Below are 25,413 nucleotides of genomic sequence, written 5' to 3' on the forward strand. Positions count from 1 at the left end.
CTAGCTGTATATTATCCCACTTGTAACACAGCTACTTAACTAAATAAATACATAAATAGATATAAAAAGTTGCGTATGTGAGAAGGAGACCACGGAGAGATACAAGACATATGAAACTAGCACAGTTAAATATGTAATATGACAACGTAGGTAAATGATATAGTTTAGCAGTCATTGTATAACACTATTTGACAACAGAATGGTGCGTGTAATTAAGGTGGATATTTGAGAAATACTTTCGTAACTAAACTAAGCTCATATGTCACAGCATGGCTGTTTTGACATGTCTAACTAGTCCTCCTACTCATGTTACACCAAATAAGAGCAATTTTGTAGCCAGACAGACAGTGCAGCAATATGCTGAGCACTCTTAATAAGTGAAACTTACTTTGCCGCTGCTCTCAGATCGATGACACTTCTGGTTTTACCATGTCCATCTTTGAAGCTTGTTTGGTTGGCAACAGTTAACGTCCCGTTTCTGGTGATGAAATCAGGAAAGCACCTCTGGAGAACTGAAAGAAAGTAAAAAATAAAGCTAAATTAAAATCCCTCTAAGTATTTATATTGAAAGGGGTGGATATTGGAATTCACTGCCACGTCAATGTGTAAGTTGAGTGATGTATAATCAATGTATTAATCAATATTTATCCTTCTAAATATTAAATGATTTGAATGACTTCTTCAAAAATTATATGTCTGTTTAATGTCGGTTGAGGAGATTCCCCCCCTTCCATGTAAAGCGCTCTTAAAAGTACCCAGAAAAGTGCTATATAAATGTAACAAATTATTATTTTTATTATTATTATAATGGAATGTGCTCTTTCCATGTTTTTGAGAGAGGCACCCAACATGTGTTAAAACAGATCTACTTTTCTAGATGACCAAGACAGTCGAGGTTACTGGGGTCACTTCAGCCTGTCACCTACATCCCCACTTCTTAGTTAAAGCATTTACTTTACTTTTCTATATTCAAACACTAGAAAATAATGGTGAATATTGTCTGAACCTCTGAAAGAAAGAACATGTTACCTGTATTTTTTGGGAAACTTTCCTGTTTATAGTTATGGCTCGAACAACTTCAACCTTGAAGAAGCTGTGTATCCTGTGTGTATCTGTGTGTGTGTATGCTAATATTCTGTGTTACAGATCAGTATTGGTGGGGTGAACAACTGGCACCTTGGGGCGATGGAATGCTGGCACCCAGAAACACAGTTATGTGACCTTGGAGGGTCACGTCGTGCCTAAATCCAGGGTCCGGGTGTCAGCCAGTCTATCAGTCCATGTGTGGAAATTTACTATGTTTATTCATTTTCTTAGCCAATCAGAATCTTCAGCGGCCTACAAACTCCTTGTGAGTGTTGAAGCTGACTTCTGCTGATGAAATTCATCATATCTGGCCCATGGGTCTTTAACTGTAAAATCCCCTACAATATTCAAATATAGTATTCAAAAGTTGTTCAGGAGGACATGCTTTGTGTCTGTCTGCACTTGTGTTTTTTCACCCTGACTTCAAGGCCTGAGTTCCTGAGAAGTGATAGGCAGCTGCTATCCAAGGGTTTTATATCATTCTGTGCCTCCTCTGCCGATATGGAGAGGACACAGCAACCTTTCTAAGCCTTGCCAGTGACATTTTCTCTTTTTCCCTCTCTTATATTACTCACAATGTTTACATTGAAGCAGTTATGATGGCTTCAAAGAGATCCAGCGGCCTGAACTGAAACTCTTGATCTCCTGCTGCACAAGTTTCTATTCATGTTCACATACATTCGTGTCATTAGCAACTTCATTTTAATTACACATGAACAAGATTTCACATGAATTAATTTAGCCCACTTATACACATATATGTTGGGTTTTCTTTGTTCTGGCACTAGTTCACACCTCAAACTTTCAAGATTCTCCTGGAATTGCATTTGCACATTATTGGGGCAAAATTTCAGTCCAAAAAATTGAAATGCACATCAGCACTAAAACAGGGAATTATAACGAAACATTTTAGGACAGAAGGCATAGTTTTGACTATATATTCATCTCAAAATATAAAAAATAAATAAAAACTCACATGGTCTGCTTGGCACAATCATTGAGGGACAATCTTCATCCTGTAGCACCTGAGAAACCGGCTGCCAAATGGAAATAGAAGAGGGAAAAAAGATGATATTTTACAAAAATAAACCTTATACAGCATTCTTCTCTCTACAATATCTCTCCAGTATGTCAGGCCTGCCTCAAAAACCATGTGAGCTTCTAAATGTTCATGTGTGAAAATCCATTGACGCAGCAGAATTAGATCATTGACGGTTTTGCGTTGGTACACTTACGCACTGACGCGCGAAGGAAATGTGGCGCCTGCTGGGCGATACAGCTCACGTATCGGCTTGCTAAGATGAACCATCGTCATCACAAGTACTAATCTATCTGAAAATAAGCATAAAATTCCTCTAGAAATAACAGGGTTCCCACCGTCTTTTTAACTAATAAACTTCCATGACTTTTCCAGTGATTTGTGATTACTGGAAGTATTATTCAATTAATTATCACTTAAATTCAGATAAACTTGCTAATAAATCATTTAGATTCAACGATGCATTGAAAAGAACAAACTCAAAAGAAAGATTCACTTTTAAATAGGACATGACTAGTTTTATTCTACACAAGAGCAATTTCTAGACAAAGAAATATTTCAGAGCAGAGAATAATATGAAAAATAAATAAATAAATAAATATATAGCCTATACCGGTATATTCACTATAGCAATGTCTATGACTTTGAATGAATAAGATTTTATTCATTTCAATGGCCTGGGGAATTTTTTTAAATAAAATTCCACAACTTTTTCAAGAATATTCAAACTTTTATCAAAAGCCAGTGTACATGGTTTTGTTCTGTCATCTCTGAATTTAAACTAAGTTCTAGTTCTTCTGGATATCCACATGGTACCTTATCAGGATTGTTGAAGCCCGGCTTGCAGAATTGCTTGTAGTATTCCCAGTAGCTCTTATTGCGTCTATAGTTGTATTGCATGTCAATGTATGTGGCAAATCTATCTGGGCACTTGGATACACACAGCTGAGGTGAACAAGAGAGCAAACGAAACGTCAGCTACAAATAAAACAAGGCGTGTGCTAAAAAGCAATCTAGCTTAGAAAGAATGACACATAGTTTGCAAAAGTATCCGTATTACCTGAGTTGTAGGGCACTGGAGGTTAATGAGGACTGTAGGATTGGCACATTGTAAAATATTGAAGTAAAATAATATGGCTTTATTTCTGTGGGGGAGAAACAGAAGGTGTTTCAATTGAGCTTTGAAACATTGAAACATGAATGTCTTAAAAATAATAATATAATATAATATAATATAGGGATGCACGATATTTCGGCCACCATATCGGTATCAGCCGATATATGTTCATTTTCGATGTTATCATTATTGGTCCGATAAGAAAATTGGGCCGATGTATTAAAGCATATAAATAATGGATTATTTCCTTCAGCTGAGACACTTCAGATGCGCACAGTTCACCATGATGGTTTTGAATTGCTTGAAATATGATTGGAAAAACTGTAATAAAATTATAATGAGAACATTATAATTGTGTCCTTGGGACATGGCTTTTGATGGTGAGACTTTTGTTTTTGTAATCAGGCTCTCAAAAATGGTCTAAAAATTTGGATTTAGATTCATCGGCCAATATCTCAGTTATTGGCTTTCAAATGATCAGTTATCCTCCTCTCGGACTCATACTCACGCATTAGGAGTTTCCTGCTGTCCACAGAACTGCCCATAGCTGTCTGTCGGGTAGACCACTTTCCGGGGGTCTCCATGCATCCAAGCTTAAAAAACATAACACAAGCCATGTCATCTGAAACATGTTTCTCAAATAAGTTCACCAGAGTTGCATTTCAAACATCATGCATTTCAAATAATTGCTATAATTAAAAAAAATACAGCAACCTCAGTATTTTATGGCACTGACACTACACCCACTGTTCCTGTTGAGAAGGAACAGGCACAAGCAAAGAGGACAAACAAGAAAAGATGCATGAAAAAACAAACTAAAAATAAAGTGAAACCCCATATTTAATTTAGAGCATAAGAAGCTCTTTATGTAATTTAACATGAGCGATTCAAATCCACAGTGAATCGAAAACACTGCAGCTCTGTGCCCAATGATTTAATTCTCTCCACTTAAGTCTGCATGGAAAAGTGAATATGAGCTTCAGGGGTCAAGGAATGTCACCTCAAGTCTAAAAGGGTCACATGACATGCCAGTGCACTTCAAAGGGCAACAGAAAAGCCAGTCGTATTAATTTAACCAAGTCAGGATTAAACCAATAAGACATCAGAGTGGAGTGGAATGAGATCAGTGTGAGAAAGAAAATGCACTGGGAGAAACAGCAAACACTCCACAGACAAAATATGTACAGACTAAAGAATTAGTATCATAATTTGAATGAAAAATTAACCTCAATTTCAGAACGTTTTGCTATTTGGTTTGTCCCAATTTACTATAACCACAGCAGCAGCACTAAAGCTGCTTGAATCCGGAAGAACTGCGGCAACGTCTCCAAGACGTTAGTGACTGTTGTCAAACTCCTTGTGCATACAAAAATATATATAAAAGTACTGTGCAAAAGTCTTAGGAACGTTATTATTTTCACCAAAAAGATGGTTTTAAGCCAGTTATTTATGTATTTTGCTGGAGTGTGCCAGTAAAAAATATCTGTTTACATTATTTTACACACATATACGTATAAAATAATTGTTTGAATTAAAAAATAAAAACTATGTATTCCTGTGATGGCTAAAGCTAAAGTTTCAGGAGCCATTACTCCAGTCTTCAGTGTCACATGATCCTATTCCAAATTTCAAAAACGAAAACCTGTTTTAAAATTAGAAGCTGCATCCCAGATTTTCAATGCAAACTTTTGGGCGCCACTGTATATATATATATAACCCCGGCGGCATGTTTCCAAAACAGACAGATCTAACAGTCAGCAAGCTGTGAGTCTCCCAGAAACGGCACAAGAGAAGAGCCTCTGACAGTTTTAACCACAGATTCCACATTTAAACCATGAATGATGCACACAATCAAATGTCACAGTGAATGAATGGGTTCGTGTCAGTCCTCTTGCTTTTTTTGAGAATGGACTAAATGACTGTCCTTAAAAAACAGCCACAAACAGTGAGGGGAGTGTAGCTGAACATAATGACACCACATCAGGCTGCTGTTTAGGACTGACGCTCCCCCGCCACTTCTATTTGGCTGCTTAATAGCGCTGGATTCATGAGCCGCATTATGCAACCCTCTCTGCTGAAGCGCACGTTAATGAGTGTAACTCACCCACTGTTCCCAGAACGATGTAACCGAGGATGACGATGACAAAGATCACACAGCAAAGCACGTCTGTGCAGCCCCTGCAGTGGGAATGTGAGAAAGAGAGAATGAGAGCACTGAATGAATAAATCACAGTATTTTTACATTCATACTAGCATTTCAATAATTATTTGAACAAGTTAATGAATTATATACAATAAATCAAATGTTGGTCAATAAACCCCTAAATATTGTGAACCCTCAATCTATGAACAAAATAATAAAAACTTCACTACCACAGTGTACAAAAAAATAATAATAACTAGGCTATATAAATACAGAGCACATACTGTATTTGCCATTGTTTTTTCCATGCTGACTGTAATGCCAACAGAACAGACTTGTGACCCATTTTTGAGTGCCAACCAACTAATTGAAAACAACTGGTCTATATAGCAGCTTTGCAGACTGAGAAAAGGAGGCTGAGGTCACAGCAGGGCAACTAACAGATTAACAGATGTGCTGAATCCCCTTTAGCATATCATCCATCCTAAATAGTATGCAATATGTAACAATATGGAAGAAAAGACCATCACAACTTCCGTTTCATGCCAACTTTAAGTAATATTGAATTTGGTACACTTTATTTTGATGGTCCCTTTTGAACATTCTGTTCATGTTAACTAAATCTCATTAGAGTATTAGTAGACTGTCTGCTTAATATCTGCGAACTCTATATTGTGGTGGTCCTTTAACAGACATTCTATTGACTATAAGTAACTTTGCAACTACATGTCAATGTATTCTAACCCTAACGCTACCATTCTACTAATACTCTACTAACACTCTAATGACAGTTAGTAGACATGTAGGTGGAACGTTACTTATAGTCAACAGAATGTGTTAAAGAGACCATCCAAATAAAGTGAAACCGTGAATTTTAAGCTAATGAGTTAGCTAGATGCTAATATAAACAATATGCTACAAGGAAGTCTGTAGAACTAAGACGCAACTTTATGTTGTGGTAACGTGTCCTAATAACACACACTGAAAAGAATGGACCACCAGTAAAGTACATGCAGTCCAGAGTATACATAAAGCTAACTGGGACATCCTAAGTGTTGTAGTAGTACTGAGTCCACTACCAAATCTTACTAACTCACAGTAATGTGGAGGACAGTAGAAATGAGTGACGTGTCTGGGGCCTCATTTATAACCGTTGCGTACGCACAAAACAGGCCCTGAAAGAGGCGTACGCCACTTCCGACGCACAAGTTGTGATTTATAAAAACAAACTTGACGGGAAAATTTGCGCACCTGCACGCAAACTCTGACCCATGCGTACAAACGTTTTGGAGATGGAGCAGTTTGGCGACACCGATGGTGAGCTGGAGTTAAATGTCTTTTTGGTCACTTTTAGACAGAAAATCTAAAGACATATACAGAAAGATAATACAAAATATAATTTCACTCACCAAGCTTATCACTTGAAGCAAATATCCATCCCTTCTTAAATGTCCGCGCCAGCGAGCGCGTTGGGCCGTTTAGTGAAACTGACGCAAATAACAGTTTAAATAAATAAAATAATGATTTAAACTATGTTTTACTTCTGATAGAAACATTTAGATTAAATATGCCATTCAAATTAATGGAGTTAAACACTTAAACATGAAATCATTACTGAGAAGTTACAACATTTTTTTATAGCCTATTCAGTCACTAGAAATATTTGTGGATGCGATGTTTTTGAACACTTTTCCTGTGGCGTGCTGTTTTAATGTTTAACCACAGAGATAATTGCTTATCATGATAATACCAGATTGTCTGAGAAAATAGTTTCATGCAAATAATGCCCAAGGTCTATCTGTTTCCATTAAAAATATAAATCAATTAAAAATACAATTCAGCCAGTGGAAAAGATTGAGAAAACTTTTTCTGAAATGTATTTTACACTATTTGATTTATGTATTCAAAAACAAGGCAAGGATAGGCTGATTTTTATTAAGGTAATGTGTCTTGTACCGTTAAACGTTATCACGTGGATGAATAATCATATGCAAATGATATGCAGATGAGGATCTGCATAGTAAAACTAGGCGTTGTAAGCTCCATATATGGTTATTTCGGGGTGGAGACTCATGTGCGCACAATCTTCCGCTGACTGGGATTTATAAAGGGAATTCTGCGCAGGTTCTGGCGTACGAACGGTTTTATAAGTCTGAATATTTTTTTGCGTACGCCATTTTTGGCTTTCGGGCGCACGTACACTTTTAGTAAGGTTCCTACGCACAGTTTTATAAATGAGACCCCTGATGTGTAAACTACAAACCCATAGTTCCATTAGTATCGTCTGTAAAAGTGTTCCCTGAGCTATATTTATATTCTGCTCAACACAGACGGAAAGTGGGTGGTTGCGCTGGGCCTCTTTCACACAAAGGTGTGGATCTGACGTGTTACTGGGAGTAAGTGACATTTAATGTAATGCAGCTTGGGTGATATTTTGTTAATGACTTATGGAAAGTTGGCCAACTAAGAATCAGGAAAAAAAGCATAGTCACAGGAAAAGTTACACAAATAATACCCAACATTACCCAAATTCTGTTATTTTTGTTTTAGAAGTCTTCGTGTAACTCTTTTTCATATAATGAAAGGTCATTATGACCAATCAACCTTAAAAATGACACACACACACAAAAAAAAAACACCATAAAGGTATATGAGCTCCATATGAGCTCGCCTTCCAGTGAGCTGCTGTGACCAGACCGAGTCAATAATAATGTGAACGAATCATTGTGAGGTTGATTGAAACAAATAGTCTTTTTATCTTTTCAGAACAAATTGAAAAGAATTCGAATCAAACTGATGCAAACAATGATCCAAACGGTTCTCAATGATCCAGTCGCAGCAGCACTGTGATACAAAACTTTTTTTACTTTTTTAGGAATTACCTTTCATGTAGTGTGTAATATAGCTGTTTATGAATGTAAAAGGTCTGCAAGTTATTGTCTCCCAAAAGAAAGAACCCGATTCTGAACTGCCTGAAATGAGTCGTCAGTAATTCCAGTCTTACTTCCTGCACAGATCTACGTTTGTAACAAATTTGTATGCTGCTCGTCCTCCTGCCGTTGACATGTCAAGAAGACGCTTTTTTCCGTGCTGTGAAAGAAAATCCACTTTGCATGCATTTCCAAATGAAGATGACTCAGCCTCAAACTGATACGGTAAAACGAACGCCATCGTTCCTAAGCGTATAAATACCTGCTGCTGTCTGTCGTTAATGTTAATCAAACAACAAAACACAGCTTTAACAAAAATCTACTTATATTTAATTCATACAGCCAAAAGCGTTATTTTACACATTTTACATTTCTGTACCAGAATACAACTGTTAGACCATACTTTATTTGTTATTTTGTTCTACTGTATTTATCTATGCTTTTAATTTATGTGCTTTTATTTTATTTCTGACTGTTCACTTGTCTTATGTTTGAACCTCATAAGTCAGGCTAATAGTTATTGCTGTGGTATCGAAGTACCTAAAGTGTTCTTTATGTAATAAATGGAAAGCAAAGTTACATCTTTTTTTCACTGATCCGAACATTTTTACTATCAGTGACTCAAAAACCGGAATATGATCCGAAGCATGTGTTTTGTGATCTGTTGCACCCCTACTTTGAATATAGTGCAAGAGTCATTTGGACTTTTTTGTAGCTAGATATGTGATCACTAAACTGCATTTGTACAGAATAATCACACATTCTTCCTTTTGTGCTTCATCGGAAAAAAAAGTTTAAAAAGAAATTAAGAAAAATAAATCTAATAAAAAAAGTGTTTTACTTCATGTTATTACTGAGCCACTACTATAAACAATTGGGTCAGCTGTGACATGGAATGCACCACACCTGATCACAGCCAACAAAGCACAGCAAAGCTCCACATGCTGTACTAACCCAACAGAGCTTAAGCGTTTTACATCAGTCAGCCCTAATTAGCAGTAGCCAGGCTTTACAAATATGCACTAAGCAAAGGAAAACCCTATTATAGAAACACGCTGAGCTGCACACTTTGTATTGAGAGCAACAAAATTAAAATGAAACCCCATGGCTTGCTGTCCAATAATAGCAGAATTACATCACAATCTGCTGAATCTTATTTAGCATGCATGTTAATTATGCATAGCGACCCAAGACATTTGAGCAACAGTCATTGATTTCTCTGCTCCGGTGGGGTGAAAGCTGTTCTGTCCGCTATCACTGCTGAACTAACCATTGATCCACCAGCAGCTCTGGATTAGAGCAAGAAACAGGCCAGCGGAGCGACAGGTCCATGAATGAAGTCAATACTTTTTTATCAATAACAGGCACGTGCAAATCAGGGATAGAGAAAAGGACAACATTTTTAGGGTGTGCATGTGTGTTTGTGACCTAGCTGTGGTTTTGAGGGCATTATTTCTGCTAAATATTTCAATATTTCAAGTTAGCTAAATGTGAAACTCCTTTGTAGAGGTCTTAAAAGTAAAAATTATTCATAAAAGACTAAATAATGGCTTTATTCACTTCTATAAATACCAAAAGTATTTTAGGGTTACCTTTTGATGTTCGGTTGTAAGCTTATAGTAGGAAGTCAATAATAGGAAGTATATAAGAAGTGAATACGAAGTCACCATTTAGATAAGTAAGCAATTGTTCTATGTATAAAACTGTTAGTAGATGTTCTTATATTGTTCATTAAGGGAAAAAATAAATAAATATAATTTTATATATAACATTATACATTTTAAATGCATACATACACATATTATATATACCAATACACATATTATATATACCAATACTGAATAATAATAAGTATCCGTGTACATGAAGTGACATATGAAGTGATAAATGCTCAAATACTCTTGAGTGTTCGGCCTCAAATAAAATCCAAAAAACATAAAAAAGAAACAAGATGTACTCTACCTATTGTGAACTGGTCCTGTGAATGTGGGGTCAAATTTGTGTGGCTCCCCTGTAACACAAGAACAAGGTGTCAAAATCACATTTAAATGGTGAAAATAACGATTGCAAAACCTCAAGCACCCCAAAAGCCTTTCATCTTTTTGCTATTTTTATCAGGAAGCTTGAACCATGTATAGGCTTATGACCAGGTCAAAGAGCAAACAAACCAACAGATCAAGCAAACATTGAAACAATGTAAAACAATGCTCATCTTGTCACCACCCTGTTCATTAAAAAAAAAAAAGCACTCGATCAAGTAGCCAAGGTCTGAACAGCCCCACAATGCCTTAGGAGTGCCATAACAAAGCACAGGCAAACAAAAGCATGTTCCTGCCACAGTTTGAAACACAGCAGATACCGCTACTTTTGAGACAAAGCAAAGTATTTGCAATAAGTTCCTACCCAATTCTGCTTTGTAGTATCCTCCTTTTGGTCCAGTCATGTTCACTGCTCTCTGAGCGAAGACACTGTGTTTATATAATGTTACTGTGTGCGTGTCACTTCCTATGAGGGCTGAGGCGGTATCTTCTCATCTTTTTTTGCGATCGGTTAATCATTACACACTGAGCTGTGTTTGCGAGAAGAGGTGGAAGAGAAATCAGGCTGGTGGGCGTTTGCGTCGCTTCCATCTGCCTCTCTCTCACACCATCCACTCTCTACTCCTTCACTCACTCCTTCCTTATCCTCTCTCTCTCTCTCTCGCACGCTCACAAAGGAAACAGCACTGATGTCTCGCGGCTCAGATTGGCAGCATGATGCATCCACTGACACACCAAACACAATGAGACAACAGCATGGCAGCCACCTGCTCAAAGCTTTGCACACACACAGACTCAAAGTGGAGCTTGTACGTCGCCAAACATACCATCACATCTGTTCAGTGGAATTGCGAACACAATTAGTGAATAGAATGAATAGACTAAAGCAGGTTTTGACAGAACAAACATGTAGGTCTGCTAGTATCTGTGCCAGTATAACTGAACAAGCTGAGTGTACAGACGTCAGGCGTCACATATGATGATAGATGCCTAGGCAGCCCGAGTTTGGGCATCAGGCAATGATGCCATCCTGCAAGACAAAGCTTAGCTGGTTTAAACTGGTCTTCAGCTGATCTGAAAAGTCCCCAAAACCCCTCTAAAACCAGCCAAAAGACCAGCAAACCAGAGTGGTTTAAGAAATTTAGAAAATTGTATGATGCCATCATGATGTCTATGTGGTGGCATGATGGTATCAGTGGCAGATATGAGTAGAGGGAAAGACATACTAGCAATCATTTTCATAATTGATTACTCTTGAGTCTGGCAATTATTTATTCAGGTAATTTGATCTTTTTTTTTTATAGTATTTCATTTGTTTTATTCCATCAATGTGTAAATCAAAGTTTGTTTATGATAGTATGCTATACATTGTGTGGAAAAAGATATATAACGAAAATGTTAAATAGGCCTACACTATAATTTACATATAGCTTTTCCCGCTATCAATATGTATTTTTATGCTTAAAATTTAGTTTTTCTTCCTAAAATAGCCAAATTGACTAATTCAGTATTCAAATATTGAATATTTCTCTTTATGAATAGTTCCATCATATTTTATTGAATATATATTTACAAGTCCTGCTGAGTTTCAGTCAAAGGCAGGAGAGATCCTCTATTTGGAATCACATTTCCCAAAACACTGACACCACCAAAAGGTTAATTAGTAAAAATGCATACATATTTTCACACTTGTGACTTGACAACAAAAAAACAACAAAGCAAAAAAAACAACATCTTTCTAAAAATAACCTATTACTGACTTTATCAGTTTAAAAAATATAGAATATTTCTCTTAATTTTCCTTACAGACATGAATAGGTAACTATGTGAACGAGATTTGTTCTGCCCACAAGTGGGTGGGGCTTACTGTATTCATTATCAATAGACAAACATTTCAAAGAGGCTTCTGATTGGTTCAGTCTGTGGCAATTTTGGCTAGATGGCAAAATAACAGCTCTGTTAAAGCAGAACTCGGCAACTCTAGCGAACTCTAGTCACTTCTTCGCTGATTTTCCCTTTTGTTGTGCCATGTTTTCCCCATGAGCTCCCACTACAGCTGTGGGGCGGATATTTCCCAAGACTGTCGTAAAAAAACTCACTTGCGGCGGCCTCCTCCCCCTCTCTACCGCTGCTCATGTGCGTTTGTTATGATCGGAGCAAGCCAACTGTATCGTGTGGAGCTATGTCTACCGAGGTGGGTAATACATCATGCGTGTGTGTTTATGTCGAATTGCCGTAAAGCAATTCGTGCTTCGCGCTCGTTCTCGTTTCTCACGAGACTTCCAATTTCTATCTTGCCGGGACGGTAGTCCCCAAGTTGCAAGGTTGGTTTTCCGCCTGGGAACGCTGGGGGGAGCGGGGAAAGTCACCAATATCACCAGAACAGGTTGTTTAACCATCCAAATGATTTCTAGACAGTTTTATTAAGTAAAAAAAAAGTTTTAAAGGGGTGGTATAATGAGTGTGTATGTGAAGTTTTAGCTCAAAATACCCCACAGATATTTTATTTTCATATAGCATGTTAAAGTTGTCACTTTTTGAGGGTGAGCAAAAACGCACTACTTTGTGCCTGTCCCTTTAAATGCAAATTAGCTTATACTGGCAATCTTTGCCTTGCTGTACCTCTAGCTTTATTTCCTATACTTATCTTTGCCATCACGCAAGGTTTTCGAGAGAAGTTTTTATGCAGACACACAAAGATTTTTCAGAGATTATTGCAGTTGAGGTTTGTGGTTTATTGCAGTAAATAGTACAAACAGACGAACATACCGGTTGATTTCTTATCTTGTTTCCAGTTGTGTGCGTGTATTCTGATCTATGGACTCTAATCCGTGATCTGTGCTCTGTGCCATGTGCATTAATCACTGTCACCCAGTGTCCAAAATTGTAATATAAATATATCGAAACAAAATAAAAGATTATGCCAACAATAAACATAATGGCTCCTACAGAGCTGCTGCTTCCGACACAGAGGGCGGAGCTTCAAGAGCTCCTGTCCTTTTACCTCACACAGACAAGCACTGAAATTTTCAAAAACTTTTAGCCTTTTATGTTTAAACCGGAGTCAGAAAGATGGAGAGACTCATGAAGAAGTGACAACATGTAGAATGCAACAGGACATTTCTGAATGGTTAGTTGATGAATTTATGTAGCTTATGTATAGCTATCTTCTAGTAATTTATTAGCATATTCTGTCTTGATAATCTATAAATTGTGTTCCGGGGGCAGGGTTTATGTAAATTTTAGGGTTCATGTAAATTTTAGGGTTCATGATGTCACTAACCCAGGAGGAATGTCGCATAGTCCCTATACCAGCCGTTTGCTGTAGTCCTTAAAAAGCAATTTCTTTAAAAGAAAATATTTCCATTTGCTTTGAACTTTGAGCGTCGTAATTTAGCAGATGTTGTTTGTTCAAACAGCAACATTACACACTAACTAAAGTTAGAAAAGGGAAATCATAATCAACCACCCCTTTAACACATCTCAGAGAAACCACAGAAGATCTTTCACATTCACACAACAACCACCATTTGCAAAAACATTCTGGACCTCTTGTCTTGACCTTGACAAAGGAGAAGAAAGTACAACGCACACCGGATTTTGGATGAGCTCCAATAAGCAGTAGTCAGCTGACTCAGCTCCACTTTTCGGTCCCTATTATCACAAGGGCTGAACTACATCCTGAGCTTTTAACAATGTGAATTTAAGGAATGTCCACTCCTTCCAAACTACTAACTTAGGGCTGGGGCGATATAACTAAACTCTAACATCAGAATAGGAGTCATTGTATTTCATGACAACGTCATCATGATAGATCCAGTTATCTGTTATCCAGTCATTTTTGCTGGAAATTAAGTTTGTTATAAAAACTAATACTAGCTTACCTCAATGTACAGTACAAAGTTAGATAAGTCAAGTAAACAGACCATAATAAAATAAGAACAAATAATCTAATTACAAGCAATAGGACAAATAAATATAGAAAAAATAAATAAAGTGTGCTTTTTCAGTTTAGGAATAAGAGAAGTAAAAATAAATAAATAAAAACACAAAGTTAATTAATGCAGTGAAGACAGTGCAGTATAATTGAACTTTTAAGAGCAATTAACCACAAGTGTTTAGCACCTTTGTGAGCGCACAGAAAACCATCTGTCAGAACACTGTGTGTGTACCAAATTAAGTTCTCTCATGTTTACTGTGCTTGGGAATGTTTTAAATGAAAAGGCTTCAAAATGATAATGACACACACCTGATTTTTTCACCTGATCACCTGAACTTTTTTCCTTTACTTTAGACAGGACCGACTGTGTTTACATGAATACCTGCCAAGACGGGCTTTTTAACTAACTCGGCCGTTTAAACAAACTGCGAAAAGGAACTCAATTCAGTATTTACACGCTGTTTGACAGATGGTTTTTGTGTGCACACTTCGGGTGTGAGTGCACAGAAAACAGTCTGTCAGAAAAGCGTGTGATTACCGTTCTCTTTCGTGTTTCACTGCGCTTGAATTGTTTAAATAACTTGAATGTTTAAAATGACAAAGCTTAAAATCAGATTCCGAAAGAACTTGATTGCCAAGTGTGCTTGACCAGACAAGAAATTTACCTCGGTATTGAAGCTTCCAATACACACATATAAAAATAACAAGACGCATAATAACATTTAAGAATAACAATTAGCCCTTAAGAAAGTATAAAGACAAAAGGTTTAGTCAGAATAAACATTTACAGATAATGAACATTTACAGTATTGTAAATAATAATATGAATAAAGAGAGTGATGGACAAAAGAGAGACCAAAAGAGACAATGAGAAAGATAAAGAGGTATAAAGACTACAGGCAGGCTTGAGAGGAATGAGAAATTGATAAGACACTGTGGTCTGGTCACGCAGCAGTGGACAAACAGGCCAGGACATCAGGAAAATGCCCCTGAGGTATTATGGGAAAAAAAACAATGTCAGCATTGCTTGCCCTGTCACATGCTTATAGGGTGTCCCGCTCTCAATATATGCCCCTCAAATACAAGACAATTAAATGTCTCAAATATTTTGGAAAAAAGCTCTCTTCTAATTATCCTCAGAATTTAGGGGGAAAGTGTTTCATTAGGATAAGTAGAGAATACATGAAAGCTTTCTACAAAATGTCAGCTCAAATAACTGAAGGACAGATTTATTGGTCTTATCTAACTGCTGAATACAAAATACAACAACAACAACCACCAGATCCATCAAGCAGTTACAATGTTGTTCAATTGACTCAAATTGACTGTAACGAGAAGAATGGCAATAAACTTGACTCGGCTAACAGGCCGTCCCCTGAGACACATCTCACATCACAGCAGCCAGACAGCAGATCAACAGCTTATCCCCACTTCTCCGTCTCATTTATAATCGGCCCGAAATTTAACAGACTGAATGTTTCGTCAGTTTGCATGGCATAATTGCATCAGCTGAACTGTGGCTAAGGTACAGCTGGTGTCAATCCTTCCCAGGTAAACTAAATTACCACCAAGCAAGACAGGAACAGACAGTGACACTAATTTCAACAATGACTCCTCAATCGCAAACATCCTACCAGCCTGGGAATTAAGATTGACGTATTTAAACTTTCAGTTTAAACAGTGCAATTTCCTTGTATATATACATACATTATATATATATATATATGGGGTTACGGGGTGTAACGATACACAGAAGTCAATGTTCAATATTACGCTTATTCAAGAAATCACAAATTGACAGCGGAATTTAACAGCGGAAACAACTCATTGGTGGTCATACAGATAAGAGTATGACATCATTCGCAACTGTAAAGGGTCTATTTTTATTTGTGTACACTCACAATAAAAACCAAACATTGTGCTTCTGTAAAATAAAGAAAACAAACTGGATGCCACTTTCTGCTGTCCTGGTTTCCTTTCTGTGAAGCTGGTAGAGCACGTCACAAAAATGAATCGAAACTCAGCATATAGGCTACTAGCAAGCTCTTGCGTGCCATATGAACTCTTGTTACGGGTTGGAGTATGAATATATATCTTGTGTGCGTGTGTATATGTGTGTGTGTGTGTGTGTATGTGTATATATATATATATATATATATATATATATATATATGTATGTATGCATGCATGCATGCATGCATAACAAATTACTCTAAATTGTAATGTAGAAACATGCATTTTCTGTTTTGAAACGATATGTATTGTGAAAAGCGCCATACAAATGAATGTGAATTGAATAGAATTGAATATACACAAACATTCATAAATTATACATTTCCTTGTTCCAGTTAAAAGCCTGTACAGCGAGATCCTCTTCTTGGAATCACATTTCCCAAAACATTCACTCTTGTCAGAGATTTGTCTTGTTTTACCCTCTCTTCCACTTGTTTATAGCTAAGATGAGAATTCACTGGCACAGAAAGCAACTGTTACTCTTTAGAAAGCACAATCCAAATAGTTTCTGGCTTCAGATATAGCGGGGTACAGTAATTCCTTCCTTGATCTGCTCAGTGAAGTCTCTGGAAGTATCATCTCTCTTTCTATACCTCTTCCTCTCATCCTCTACTTCCACTAAGATCTTTTTTTTTTTTTTTTATGCACACACATGAGTTCACACACAGAGAGCAGTGTTTTGCGTGCCTTGCTGCATAACACAAGCCTCTTTCAGTGTTTCTCCATAAGGAACAGCCTGGGAAGGCGTGCAGGTGCAGACATTGGGAGTTTGGTCGAATGGAAACTGTGTGGTTACGTTTTCCTCTTCCTACCAGAACGTGGAGTTCCCACCCCATGGCATTAAGTCACAAACAAGCCCCTTACATATGCTCAGAGCCGGACAGTAACGGAGTACATTTACTTGAGTACAGTACTTAAGTACAATTTTGAGGGATCTGTACTTTACTCGAGTATCATTTTTGGGGAGTACTCATGACTTTACTCAAGTACATTTGAGAGGCAAATATTGTACTCTTTACTCCACTACATTTCTATCCATAACTGTGAGTACCCGGTACTTCTTCTAAAAAAAAAAAAAGGAAAAAATAAACATCTCGGAAACCCTCAATTTGTTGTTTCCCTCTCAAATGTGATTGGATTGTGCTGACACCAATCAGGGATGACTTCCCTAATGAATATTCATGAGTCTTCCCCGTGGCCCCACCTCGCCAGACTATTTCAATTTTCTGAACAAGTTAATGATAGTTTTCACTTCAAGTGTTTGCTGTGTTTACCAATGTAAGCACTGTGGCAGTAGTAATGCAATATTTTGAAAATGTACTCTTGTACTCTTGATACTCAAGTACTTTTAAAAACAAGTACTTTAGTACTTTTACTTAAGTAGACATCTGAATGTAGTACTTTTACTTGTACTTGAGTAAAATTTAGCAAGGGGTATCTGTACTTTTACTCAAGTAATGAAGCTGTGTACTCTGTCCGCCTCTGCATATGCTGCATCTCAATCACAACCTTAAAATGAATAAAAATTGGCTGAAAATGGCCAGTTTAAAATAATTAAACTGCTATAAATTAAATGCACAAATAAATACATAATTAACTACATAAAAAATCATTTAGGTTAAACAGATGAGTGGTTGATCAATAATGCAAATGTCATTAAATCTGTAAAATTATATAATTTCAGCATTTTTGTGTGCTGTGTTTGCTGTCATTAAATCTGTAAAAATACTGAATAAGTGTCATATTAATATTATTTAATAGTCACACTCTTTAATACAACACTCATTGTTATCTCTCATCTGTGGGTATACAAAATACATATAAAATATTTTCTCTGACTCAAGCTTAACTTGGATGTCATCACAGAAACCGAGTGACAGACACACAACCCTTCAGGGACAGATGGACAGGCAAAGTGACGAGAGTGAAAGACAGAGCAGATGCTGACGTGAGACTCCCCTCCCTTTGGACTTGTGTTTTGCTGATACATGCCGGTTATCACTGGCCTATACTCAAATAAGAGGATTGAACTTTAAACGTTTTACTTTTCATGTGGCTGCTTCATTACTACGTCTAATCAAAGAGCTGTTCTTAATTTATCAGCAAATTGTTTTTTTCAAATGAGAGCTGTTACTTAATGACAACAGAGACAGCTGTTTCTATTCTGATAATTTATCGTGTGATGATAATCCCAACACTTGATATGCTTACATTTCAATGTAATTGGAGGTAATTCTGCCACCTTTATGTAAAACGACAAGTACTAAAGTTGAAAGTCACATGGCTGTTTGTTTATTAGGCAAAATGCCTCAAAAGTGCATTCAAATTTGTCACACAGACGTTGTTCTGTTGCTCAGTCCTTATCACAAAGTAGATGTAATGCATAAAGGCCTGCCAGTGCCTGTTCAAATGCGTAAAACTGCTTGCAGATCTCTCAAGGACACCGGCTTTAGCCTTGAGCACCAGGTGGACAGCATAGACACTGACAGTGTGAGTGTGAATATGACTCCTGGATACTGTCTGAAATGTGATTCACGCCTTTACAACCAGAGGCATAGGGGTGGGCGATACGACCAAAGTCTTATATCACAATATGAGTCATTTTGTTTTCACGATATCAATATCACTATATAGTTATTTATGCTTAAAAAAGGTTATTATCCACATCTTATCCATATGTTTTGGTCATGCTCCCATTTGGATGACCTTTGGAAAACTGTTAAAGATACTATTGAAAAAGTTATTGGTTCTGACTCCAGATTTGTTAAAATGGCTTTGATGGCTGCCAACAAGTGTATCGCATTGAAATGGAAAAGTGTTACACACCCCCATGCTTTAATATGTGGTTGAATGAAATCTTGTCCTATATTCCACCGGAAAGAATAATGTACAATTTGAAGAAGAACTCGGTGGCTTTTGACGAGGTATGGGGAAAATGTATTTTTTTAATGAGAAACTCTGACAGTTAAACAGATTTTTTTTTTTTATGCTTATATATATATTTTTATAAGGTATATATATATAAGGTTATGATATAAAAAACTGAAATTTCATAATTCTCATCAATAATTTCAATATCACAAAAACCCTATAGCCTTAAGCTTATTGAAAATAAGAAAACAGTCAGTGATCAAATAAGAACAGAGAAACTAATTAAGCAATAGGACAAATCCAGAATAAAACAAAGACACAACTGAAATAAACCTACCTGAAAAACTTCAAGCACATAAGAAAACACATAAATTAAAATTACTTAAATGTACAAAAACACTGCATAATCTTCACTGTGCACATTAAATATAAATTAATTCTTACAAAAGTGATTCAGTCAAGAGCAGTGAGAGATTTTCTTTGTCTTTTGTTGTTTGATTAACATTAATGATAGATAGCAGCAGGTTTATTAGGCTACTGTCACTTTAAAGGTGGGGTATGCGATTCTCTTTTTTGGCCATTTTTTCAAAATCACTTGAAATCCTATTCCTAACCCACTTACAGCCACTGAGTTAGAAGCACTGAAATGAAAATTAAACAATTTAATCATCTGTGGAACGGGCAGGACTCGAAAAACTCAAGCCAATCATTTCCAAGACCACCTAGAATCATTGGACAGTAAGTGCGTCAATCAAACGGTCGTACCATACCCCCCTCCCCCCATCCATGTCCATGTTCTTCGAATGGGTGGAGTCAAAGGAAAGAAGCTAGGACCATTTGAGTTGTGTATTTTCAAAATCTGCCGGCCGTTTTGCAAATCACATACCCCACCTTTAACGAATGCACAGATCCAATATACTGCTACACGCACGTTTTCTTTCTCAACTGTTTACATTCATTTAAAACATAAATGACTGTGTTTACGACGTTACTCGCAAAGACAGGAATTGACACATAAGTGTGTGCATTTGACTGTTCAAGCCCAATTAGGAGGCAAAAATATTGCCTGCTGTAATACTGTATAATTCGTCAATTATGAAACGACTTTCATTTCAGCTTTATAGCAGCCCTACAGAAGACAACAGTGTAATTTAATTCAGCTCAATTTGGCTCAATGTTGTTTCAATTCCGTTCAGTAACAATGTCAATGTTGCAAAGTTAATCAATTACGAAACAAGTTCACAGTAACGAGTGCAAATGTAAAACAGAAATCCAGAACAGACAGACAAGTGGTTAATCAATATGCTTATTTTCCAGCAACTTCTTTTTTTGCAGTGCAACCAATTGCAGTCCAGCCACAATTTGTTCCTGAGAAAAACAAATGCAAAAGACCTTTAGAACTTTTAGGAGACTTTGAAACCTGATAGAAATTATATATATTAAAAAAAACTATTCTGAAGACTGATCATTCTTTCCATGAAATTACAATAAATGGGGCTTTTAAGCTTCAAAAAGGGCACAAAATCACCATAAAAGTGGTCTATATACTTTGTGCACTTTATTTCAAGTGTTTTGAAGCCTTATAGTGAAAAAGATTGGACTGACATGAATGAGTGATTTCCGCCATAGTCACAATTCTTTTCTTTTTTTTTTGCAAGTTGCATTCAAAATCAGCTTGGATCAAGACCCAAAGAAGATGCATTTTGTAGTCTTTCATAGAGGTCCAGACTTTCATTTAGGTTCCATTAGCAGAACCTATACAACGTCCTAGTCATTTATAAAGGCACTGGAAAGGGAGATGACACCCATTATGAGCCATTCATCCCTTAGCGTGGAGCTTCAGTAGAATTTGTCATTGTTAATGTCCCGGGCGCACAGTAGAGACCTCATTCTGAACTCTATGGTGGACTGTCACTGAGAGCTGCTTTGAACGACAGTGGACATGAGAGAGAATCTTCTGTGTTAAACTCTTAAGAGATAACGGGAGACTATCTGGTCCCTCATAAATGCACTGACTGTCATTTCTATTAGCTACATAATTGCAGGCATCTTCAATGTACCTCTTGTAGCAACCTCTGAAGCAGGAATATAATTTGCTTTCGGTCCTTAAGGGAAGATCGTCCTGTTGAGGAACTGTTAATAAGATCCATCCACATCCAGAGGGAGGCTTTTTTAAATTTACATCCGCATTGGGCCAGGAACCCAATGCAATTCATTTTCTCTACTTCTTACTAGGAGCTTGAACGATACATTTGCTCAATCGTATTTAACCGGAATTGTCTGTCGACAGCAAAATATTAAAGGAGAACTTGGTAACTTTTTTAACTTAATAAAACTGTCTAGAAATCATTTGTATGGTTAAACAACCTGATCTGGTGATATTGGAGACTTTCCCCGCTCCCCCCAGCGTTCCCAGGCGGAAAACCAACCTTGCAACTTGGGAACTACCGTCCCGGCAAGATAGAAATTGGAAGTCTCGTGAGAAGCGAGAACGAGAACGAGCGCAAAACACGAATTGCTTTACGGCAATTCGACATAAACACAAACGCATGTATGATGTATTACCCATAGTTACCCACCTCGGTAGACATAGCTCCACACGATACAGTTGGCTTGCTCCGATCAAAACAAACGCACAGGAGCAGCGGTAGAGAGGGGGAGGAGGCCGCCGCAAGTGAGTTTTTTACGACCGTGTTGTGAAATATACGCCCTCCCACAGCTGTAGGGGGAGCTCATGGGGAAAACATGCGACAACAAAAGGGAAAATCAGCGCAGAAGTGACTAGAGTTCGCTAGAGTTGCCGAGTTCTCCTTTAAGTATAACGGGTTTATTGCAACAGGGCATCTGAAATGGTAATTATGACTTAGTGTTAATTCACTCAAAAAAGAAAATTCTGTCATTAATTACTCACCCTCATGTCGTTCCAAACCCGTACAACTTTCGTTCATCTTCAGAACACAAATGAAGACATTTTAAATCAAATGAGCGATTTCTGTCCCTCCATTGACAGTTATGCAACTACCACTTTGACGCTTCAAAAAGTTCATAAAGAGATAGTAAAACTAATCCATGTGAATTCAGTGGTAAACTGCTCAATTCATATGGATTAGTTTTACGATCTCTTATGCTCTTAATTAACTTTTTGAAGCATCAAAGTGTCAGTTGCGTAGCGGTCAATGGAGGGACAGAAATCACTCAGATGTCATTAAAAATATATTCATTTGTGTTCTGCAGATGAATGAAAGTCTTACGGGTTTGGAACAACAATTTATTTTGATTTGGATATCTCTCCACAGACTACTTTCCGATTCTAGCTGACAATAGTTGTGATTGATTAGTGGCTCGTGGGAACTTAACAATACATGTGGCAAAGGCCAAAGAGCTTGACCCTGCCCAAGCGAGTCAAAGAAACAGCTGCTCCCCGCACAATTTACGTGACAAAGAAAACTTCGTTCTTTGACACTTCAACAGCACTGCCATGGTGAGGCATCTAGGCTTTAAAAATAGAGTTTAAAATGCAGTACATCACATGATAATAATTACAACTCTATTTGGATGGTTATACTGAGTGGGTGTGTAGGCGTACCAGATGCATCCTTTTGGAATGATTAAGTGTTATAATTAGATAGATTGCCTCTGAAAAATATTTAGCGCAGTAGTGTTAAATGGCTAGGGGGGACCTATAAGTGCTCTGCTCAAGCTCATGGGGGATTGCGAATGACTGGTTTCCAGAACAATGTGAAAGGTCTGTGATGACTATGGAGAAATGTAAAGTAAATCTGACTGACTCCAGACCGACTATTCTCAAAGAGTTCTGGTTTACATTTTGCTGGCTTTTAAAGATCTGTATACCAGTGGTTTTGGACTGCATACTTGACACTTTGTGGAGAATTAAATTTGTTTACTAACTGCTGTCACTTTGGTTTTTTTGTTCATCTGTTTTTCTCATTCATAACAAACAGATTCATATTTGTGTATCACACATTTTTGGATTCAGCGGCAGCCTAAAACGAAATTAACATGATGTATCGACTACAAACAGTGACTCCAGCAATTGTATCACTGTCATTGAATGTTATTGACAGAGAGGAACAATATAATTAGGATCACTTTCAGAATGATAAAATAAATGACAGGTAATCAGAATCTAGCCAACTTTAAAGAGCTGGAGCTTTTAAAGCAGCAAAGTAACTGGTCATGTGATGGCAACATGTAAATATAGTTTAAACATGTAGGCCTAGTATAAAGGCGGTTCACACCAAGAACGAAACTGTAACTATAAAAGTTTTAATAATCATTCTAATTTTAATTCTAAGATCATAGGGAAGTCCACCCCACAGCTTTAAAGATAACCACACAGATACACAATATCTTTGGAATCACTTTCAAAACAGATAATCAGAATCCAACTGACTTTAAAGCGACAGATGACACATTGTGCACTTATAATAAACAGGACATTATCGTATGTTGGTGTGGATGCTAAAATAGTTACTGTTATAGTTACCATCTTCATTTCATGTGTGTAGGATAATTTTATCATATTTCTTAAAAGTGCCATTAATTTGTTGATGTGTTCAAATCCGATAATTTGCAATATTGAGTGAATCTTTAAAAACTCTTTAAACAGATAGCACAGGTACGTCTGCAAGATGTCTGTTAAAGATCACTTCATCTGGAAAGCATCTGCCGTTTACTAACATCTGATAGACGTCTTTAAGACGTCAGTTTTACATACATTCTAAATCAAAAACATCTTAAAGACATTTTCTAAACGTCTATTTGACATCTGACAGGAAACATCAAAAATATGTCTTCAGATGTAAACAAGCACATCAAATAGACGTCTCTCCGTCATGTACGTGTGCTATCCAACTTCAGTAAATAGCAAACAGTTATTTTAAGGTCTGTCCACATTATGTACAATACGAGTACCGTAATATGAGCAACAACAAAAAAATCTCAATATGGCAAAACCCGCGGAGTTAACACCATATGTTTTCTATTATTCCAGTTCTTGCTCTTATTGCATTGGTTAGGCTACTTTCCAGTTAACTTCTATGGCGTAACAATTAAATCCTCTCCGAATTCAGAATCCGAATCAGCGTTCTGTCTGCGCGTCATCCAGTTTTGCAAAAACAAAGTAACTCAGATCAGAATGAAAACAAATCAGTGTAGCTTTTGTGCTGTGTGGGTTCTTAAAATATTTACTGCGAGAGAAAACAGCCGAACACTTAAAATAAAGAATCGAGTTGACACCAGCATCGCTAAGTCAGTTCCCTTTGTCACTGGTCTCACAGCAAAAACTTGATTTAAAGCGATTCACAAACTGCTGCTCTCTTACCATAGTATGAAGGAGGAATTGCACTTTTCCTTGCCATTGCACCTCCGACGAGCAGTCCTCGCGTGTCTTTTGTTTATGTGATTGCATATGAAGCTGTGGACGTGAATAGCGTCTCTAGCACTAGTCGTCCACATATATAACGCTAATCTGTGATCTGCTGGGCCACGCAACGCCGCGTCACTGTGTTTACAGCGCCATCAGCAGTGAGACAATGCGCACGCAGAGGCGGTCTATTGGATGAGTGACGCCTCAATTGTCCAATCGCTGAGTGCCATCGTCTCGCAAAAGCCAATCCAAACTCAGGAGGCAGGACATATCGTAATACTGGTGGGAAAATAGAGACATTTCTCACTTCTCAGACAGGCACGGGAAAACACTTCAGCGACTACATGAGAACAAAGTAAATCAGCTGAAAACAATGTGCCAGTGTTTTGAAATTCCCCTGTGCTGCTCGACAAAGTATTCTGTGAGTATTTATGTACACTATGGCCTTGTGGCAACCACAATTATAGGTGACCATGTAATTAGATATAAATCATGTAAAGGTCAAGGTTGCATTGTTCCATCCTAAAAAACAACAACAAAAAAAAAACATTTATTTAAGAACCAAAATATATGTAGGCAAACTGTTTGATTATATTAAGATATACATAATTTTAACATATCAAATCTGTCAAAAATAAAATAAAACGGAAAAAAATAATCAACGCCATTGTATTACTGTGGCTGCCAACGTTTGCATTTCACCACCTGATGGCAGTAATGTGTTGTGATAGATGCCAATGTAAATTGATGAACATGTCTGATCTGAAACAAGTATTAACCTCCTGAGACCCGAGAGCTTGCCTGGTGTGCATTTTATAATTGTTCTTGCTATTTGGGATAAGTTGG

General features: G+C 37.2%; 1 protein-coding gene across 5 annotated transcripts in view; it reads right to left on the minus strand.

Annotated features, from left to right (window-relative positions):
- slc44a5b (solute carrier family 44 member 5b) overlaps positions 1–24,732 on the minus strand; it is a 39,011-nt gene extending 14,279 nt beyond the window's left edge. Inside the window, exons 1-8 of one of the 5 annotated variants that reach the window (XM_084388944.1) lie at positions 24,523–24,732; positions 10,278–10,326; positions 5,347–5,420; positions 3,751–3,835; positions 3,186–3,270; positions 2,942–3,070; positions 2,063–2,123; positions 389–512 (exon numbers count right to left, since the gene is read on the minus strand). In XM_084388944.1, coding sequence (XP_084245070.1) covers positions 389–512; positions 2,063–2,123; positions 2,942–3,070; positions 3,186–3,270; positions 3,751–3,835; positions 5,347–5,420; positions 10,278–10,326; positions 24,523–24,559 — 644 coding nt within the window. In that variant the 5' untranslated portion in view covers positions 24,560–24,732. Of the gene's footprint in view, positions 1–388; positions 513–2,062; positions 2,124–2,941; positions 3,071–3,185; positions 3,271–3,750; positions 3,836–5,346; positions 5,421–10,277; positions 10,327–10,718; positions 10,862–24,522 lie in introns of those variants that run through there. The other 4 variants (XM_084388941.1, XM_084388940.1, XM_084388943.1 and 1 more) reach the window with 4 other exon arrangements.
- Positions 24,733–25,413: the final 681 nt, after the last annotated feature.

The sequence above is a fragment of the Rutilus rutilus genome, assembly GCF_951802725.1.
Source record: "Rutilus rutilus genome assembly, chromosome: 19".
NCBI lineage: Eukaryota > Metazoa > Chordata > Actinopteri > Cypriniformes > Leuciscidae > Rutilus > Rutilus rutilus.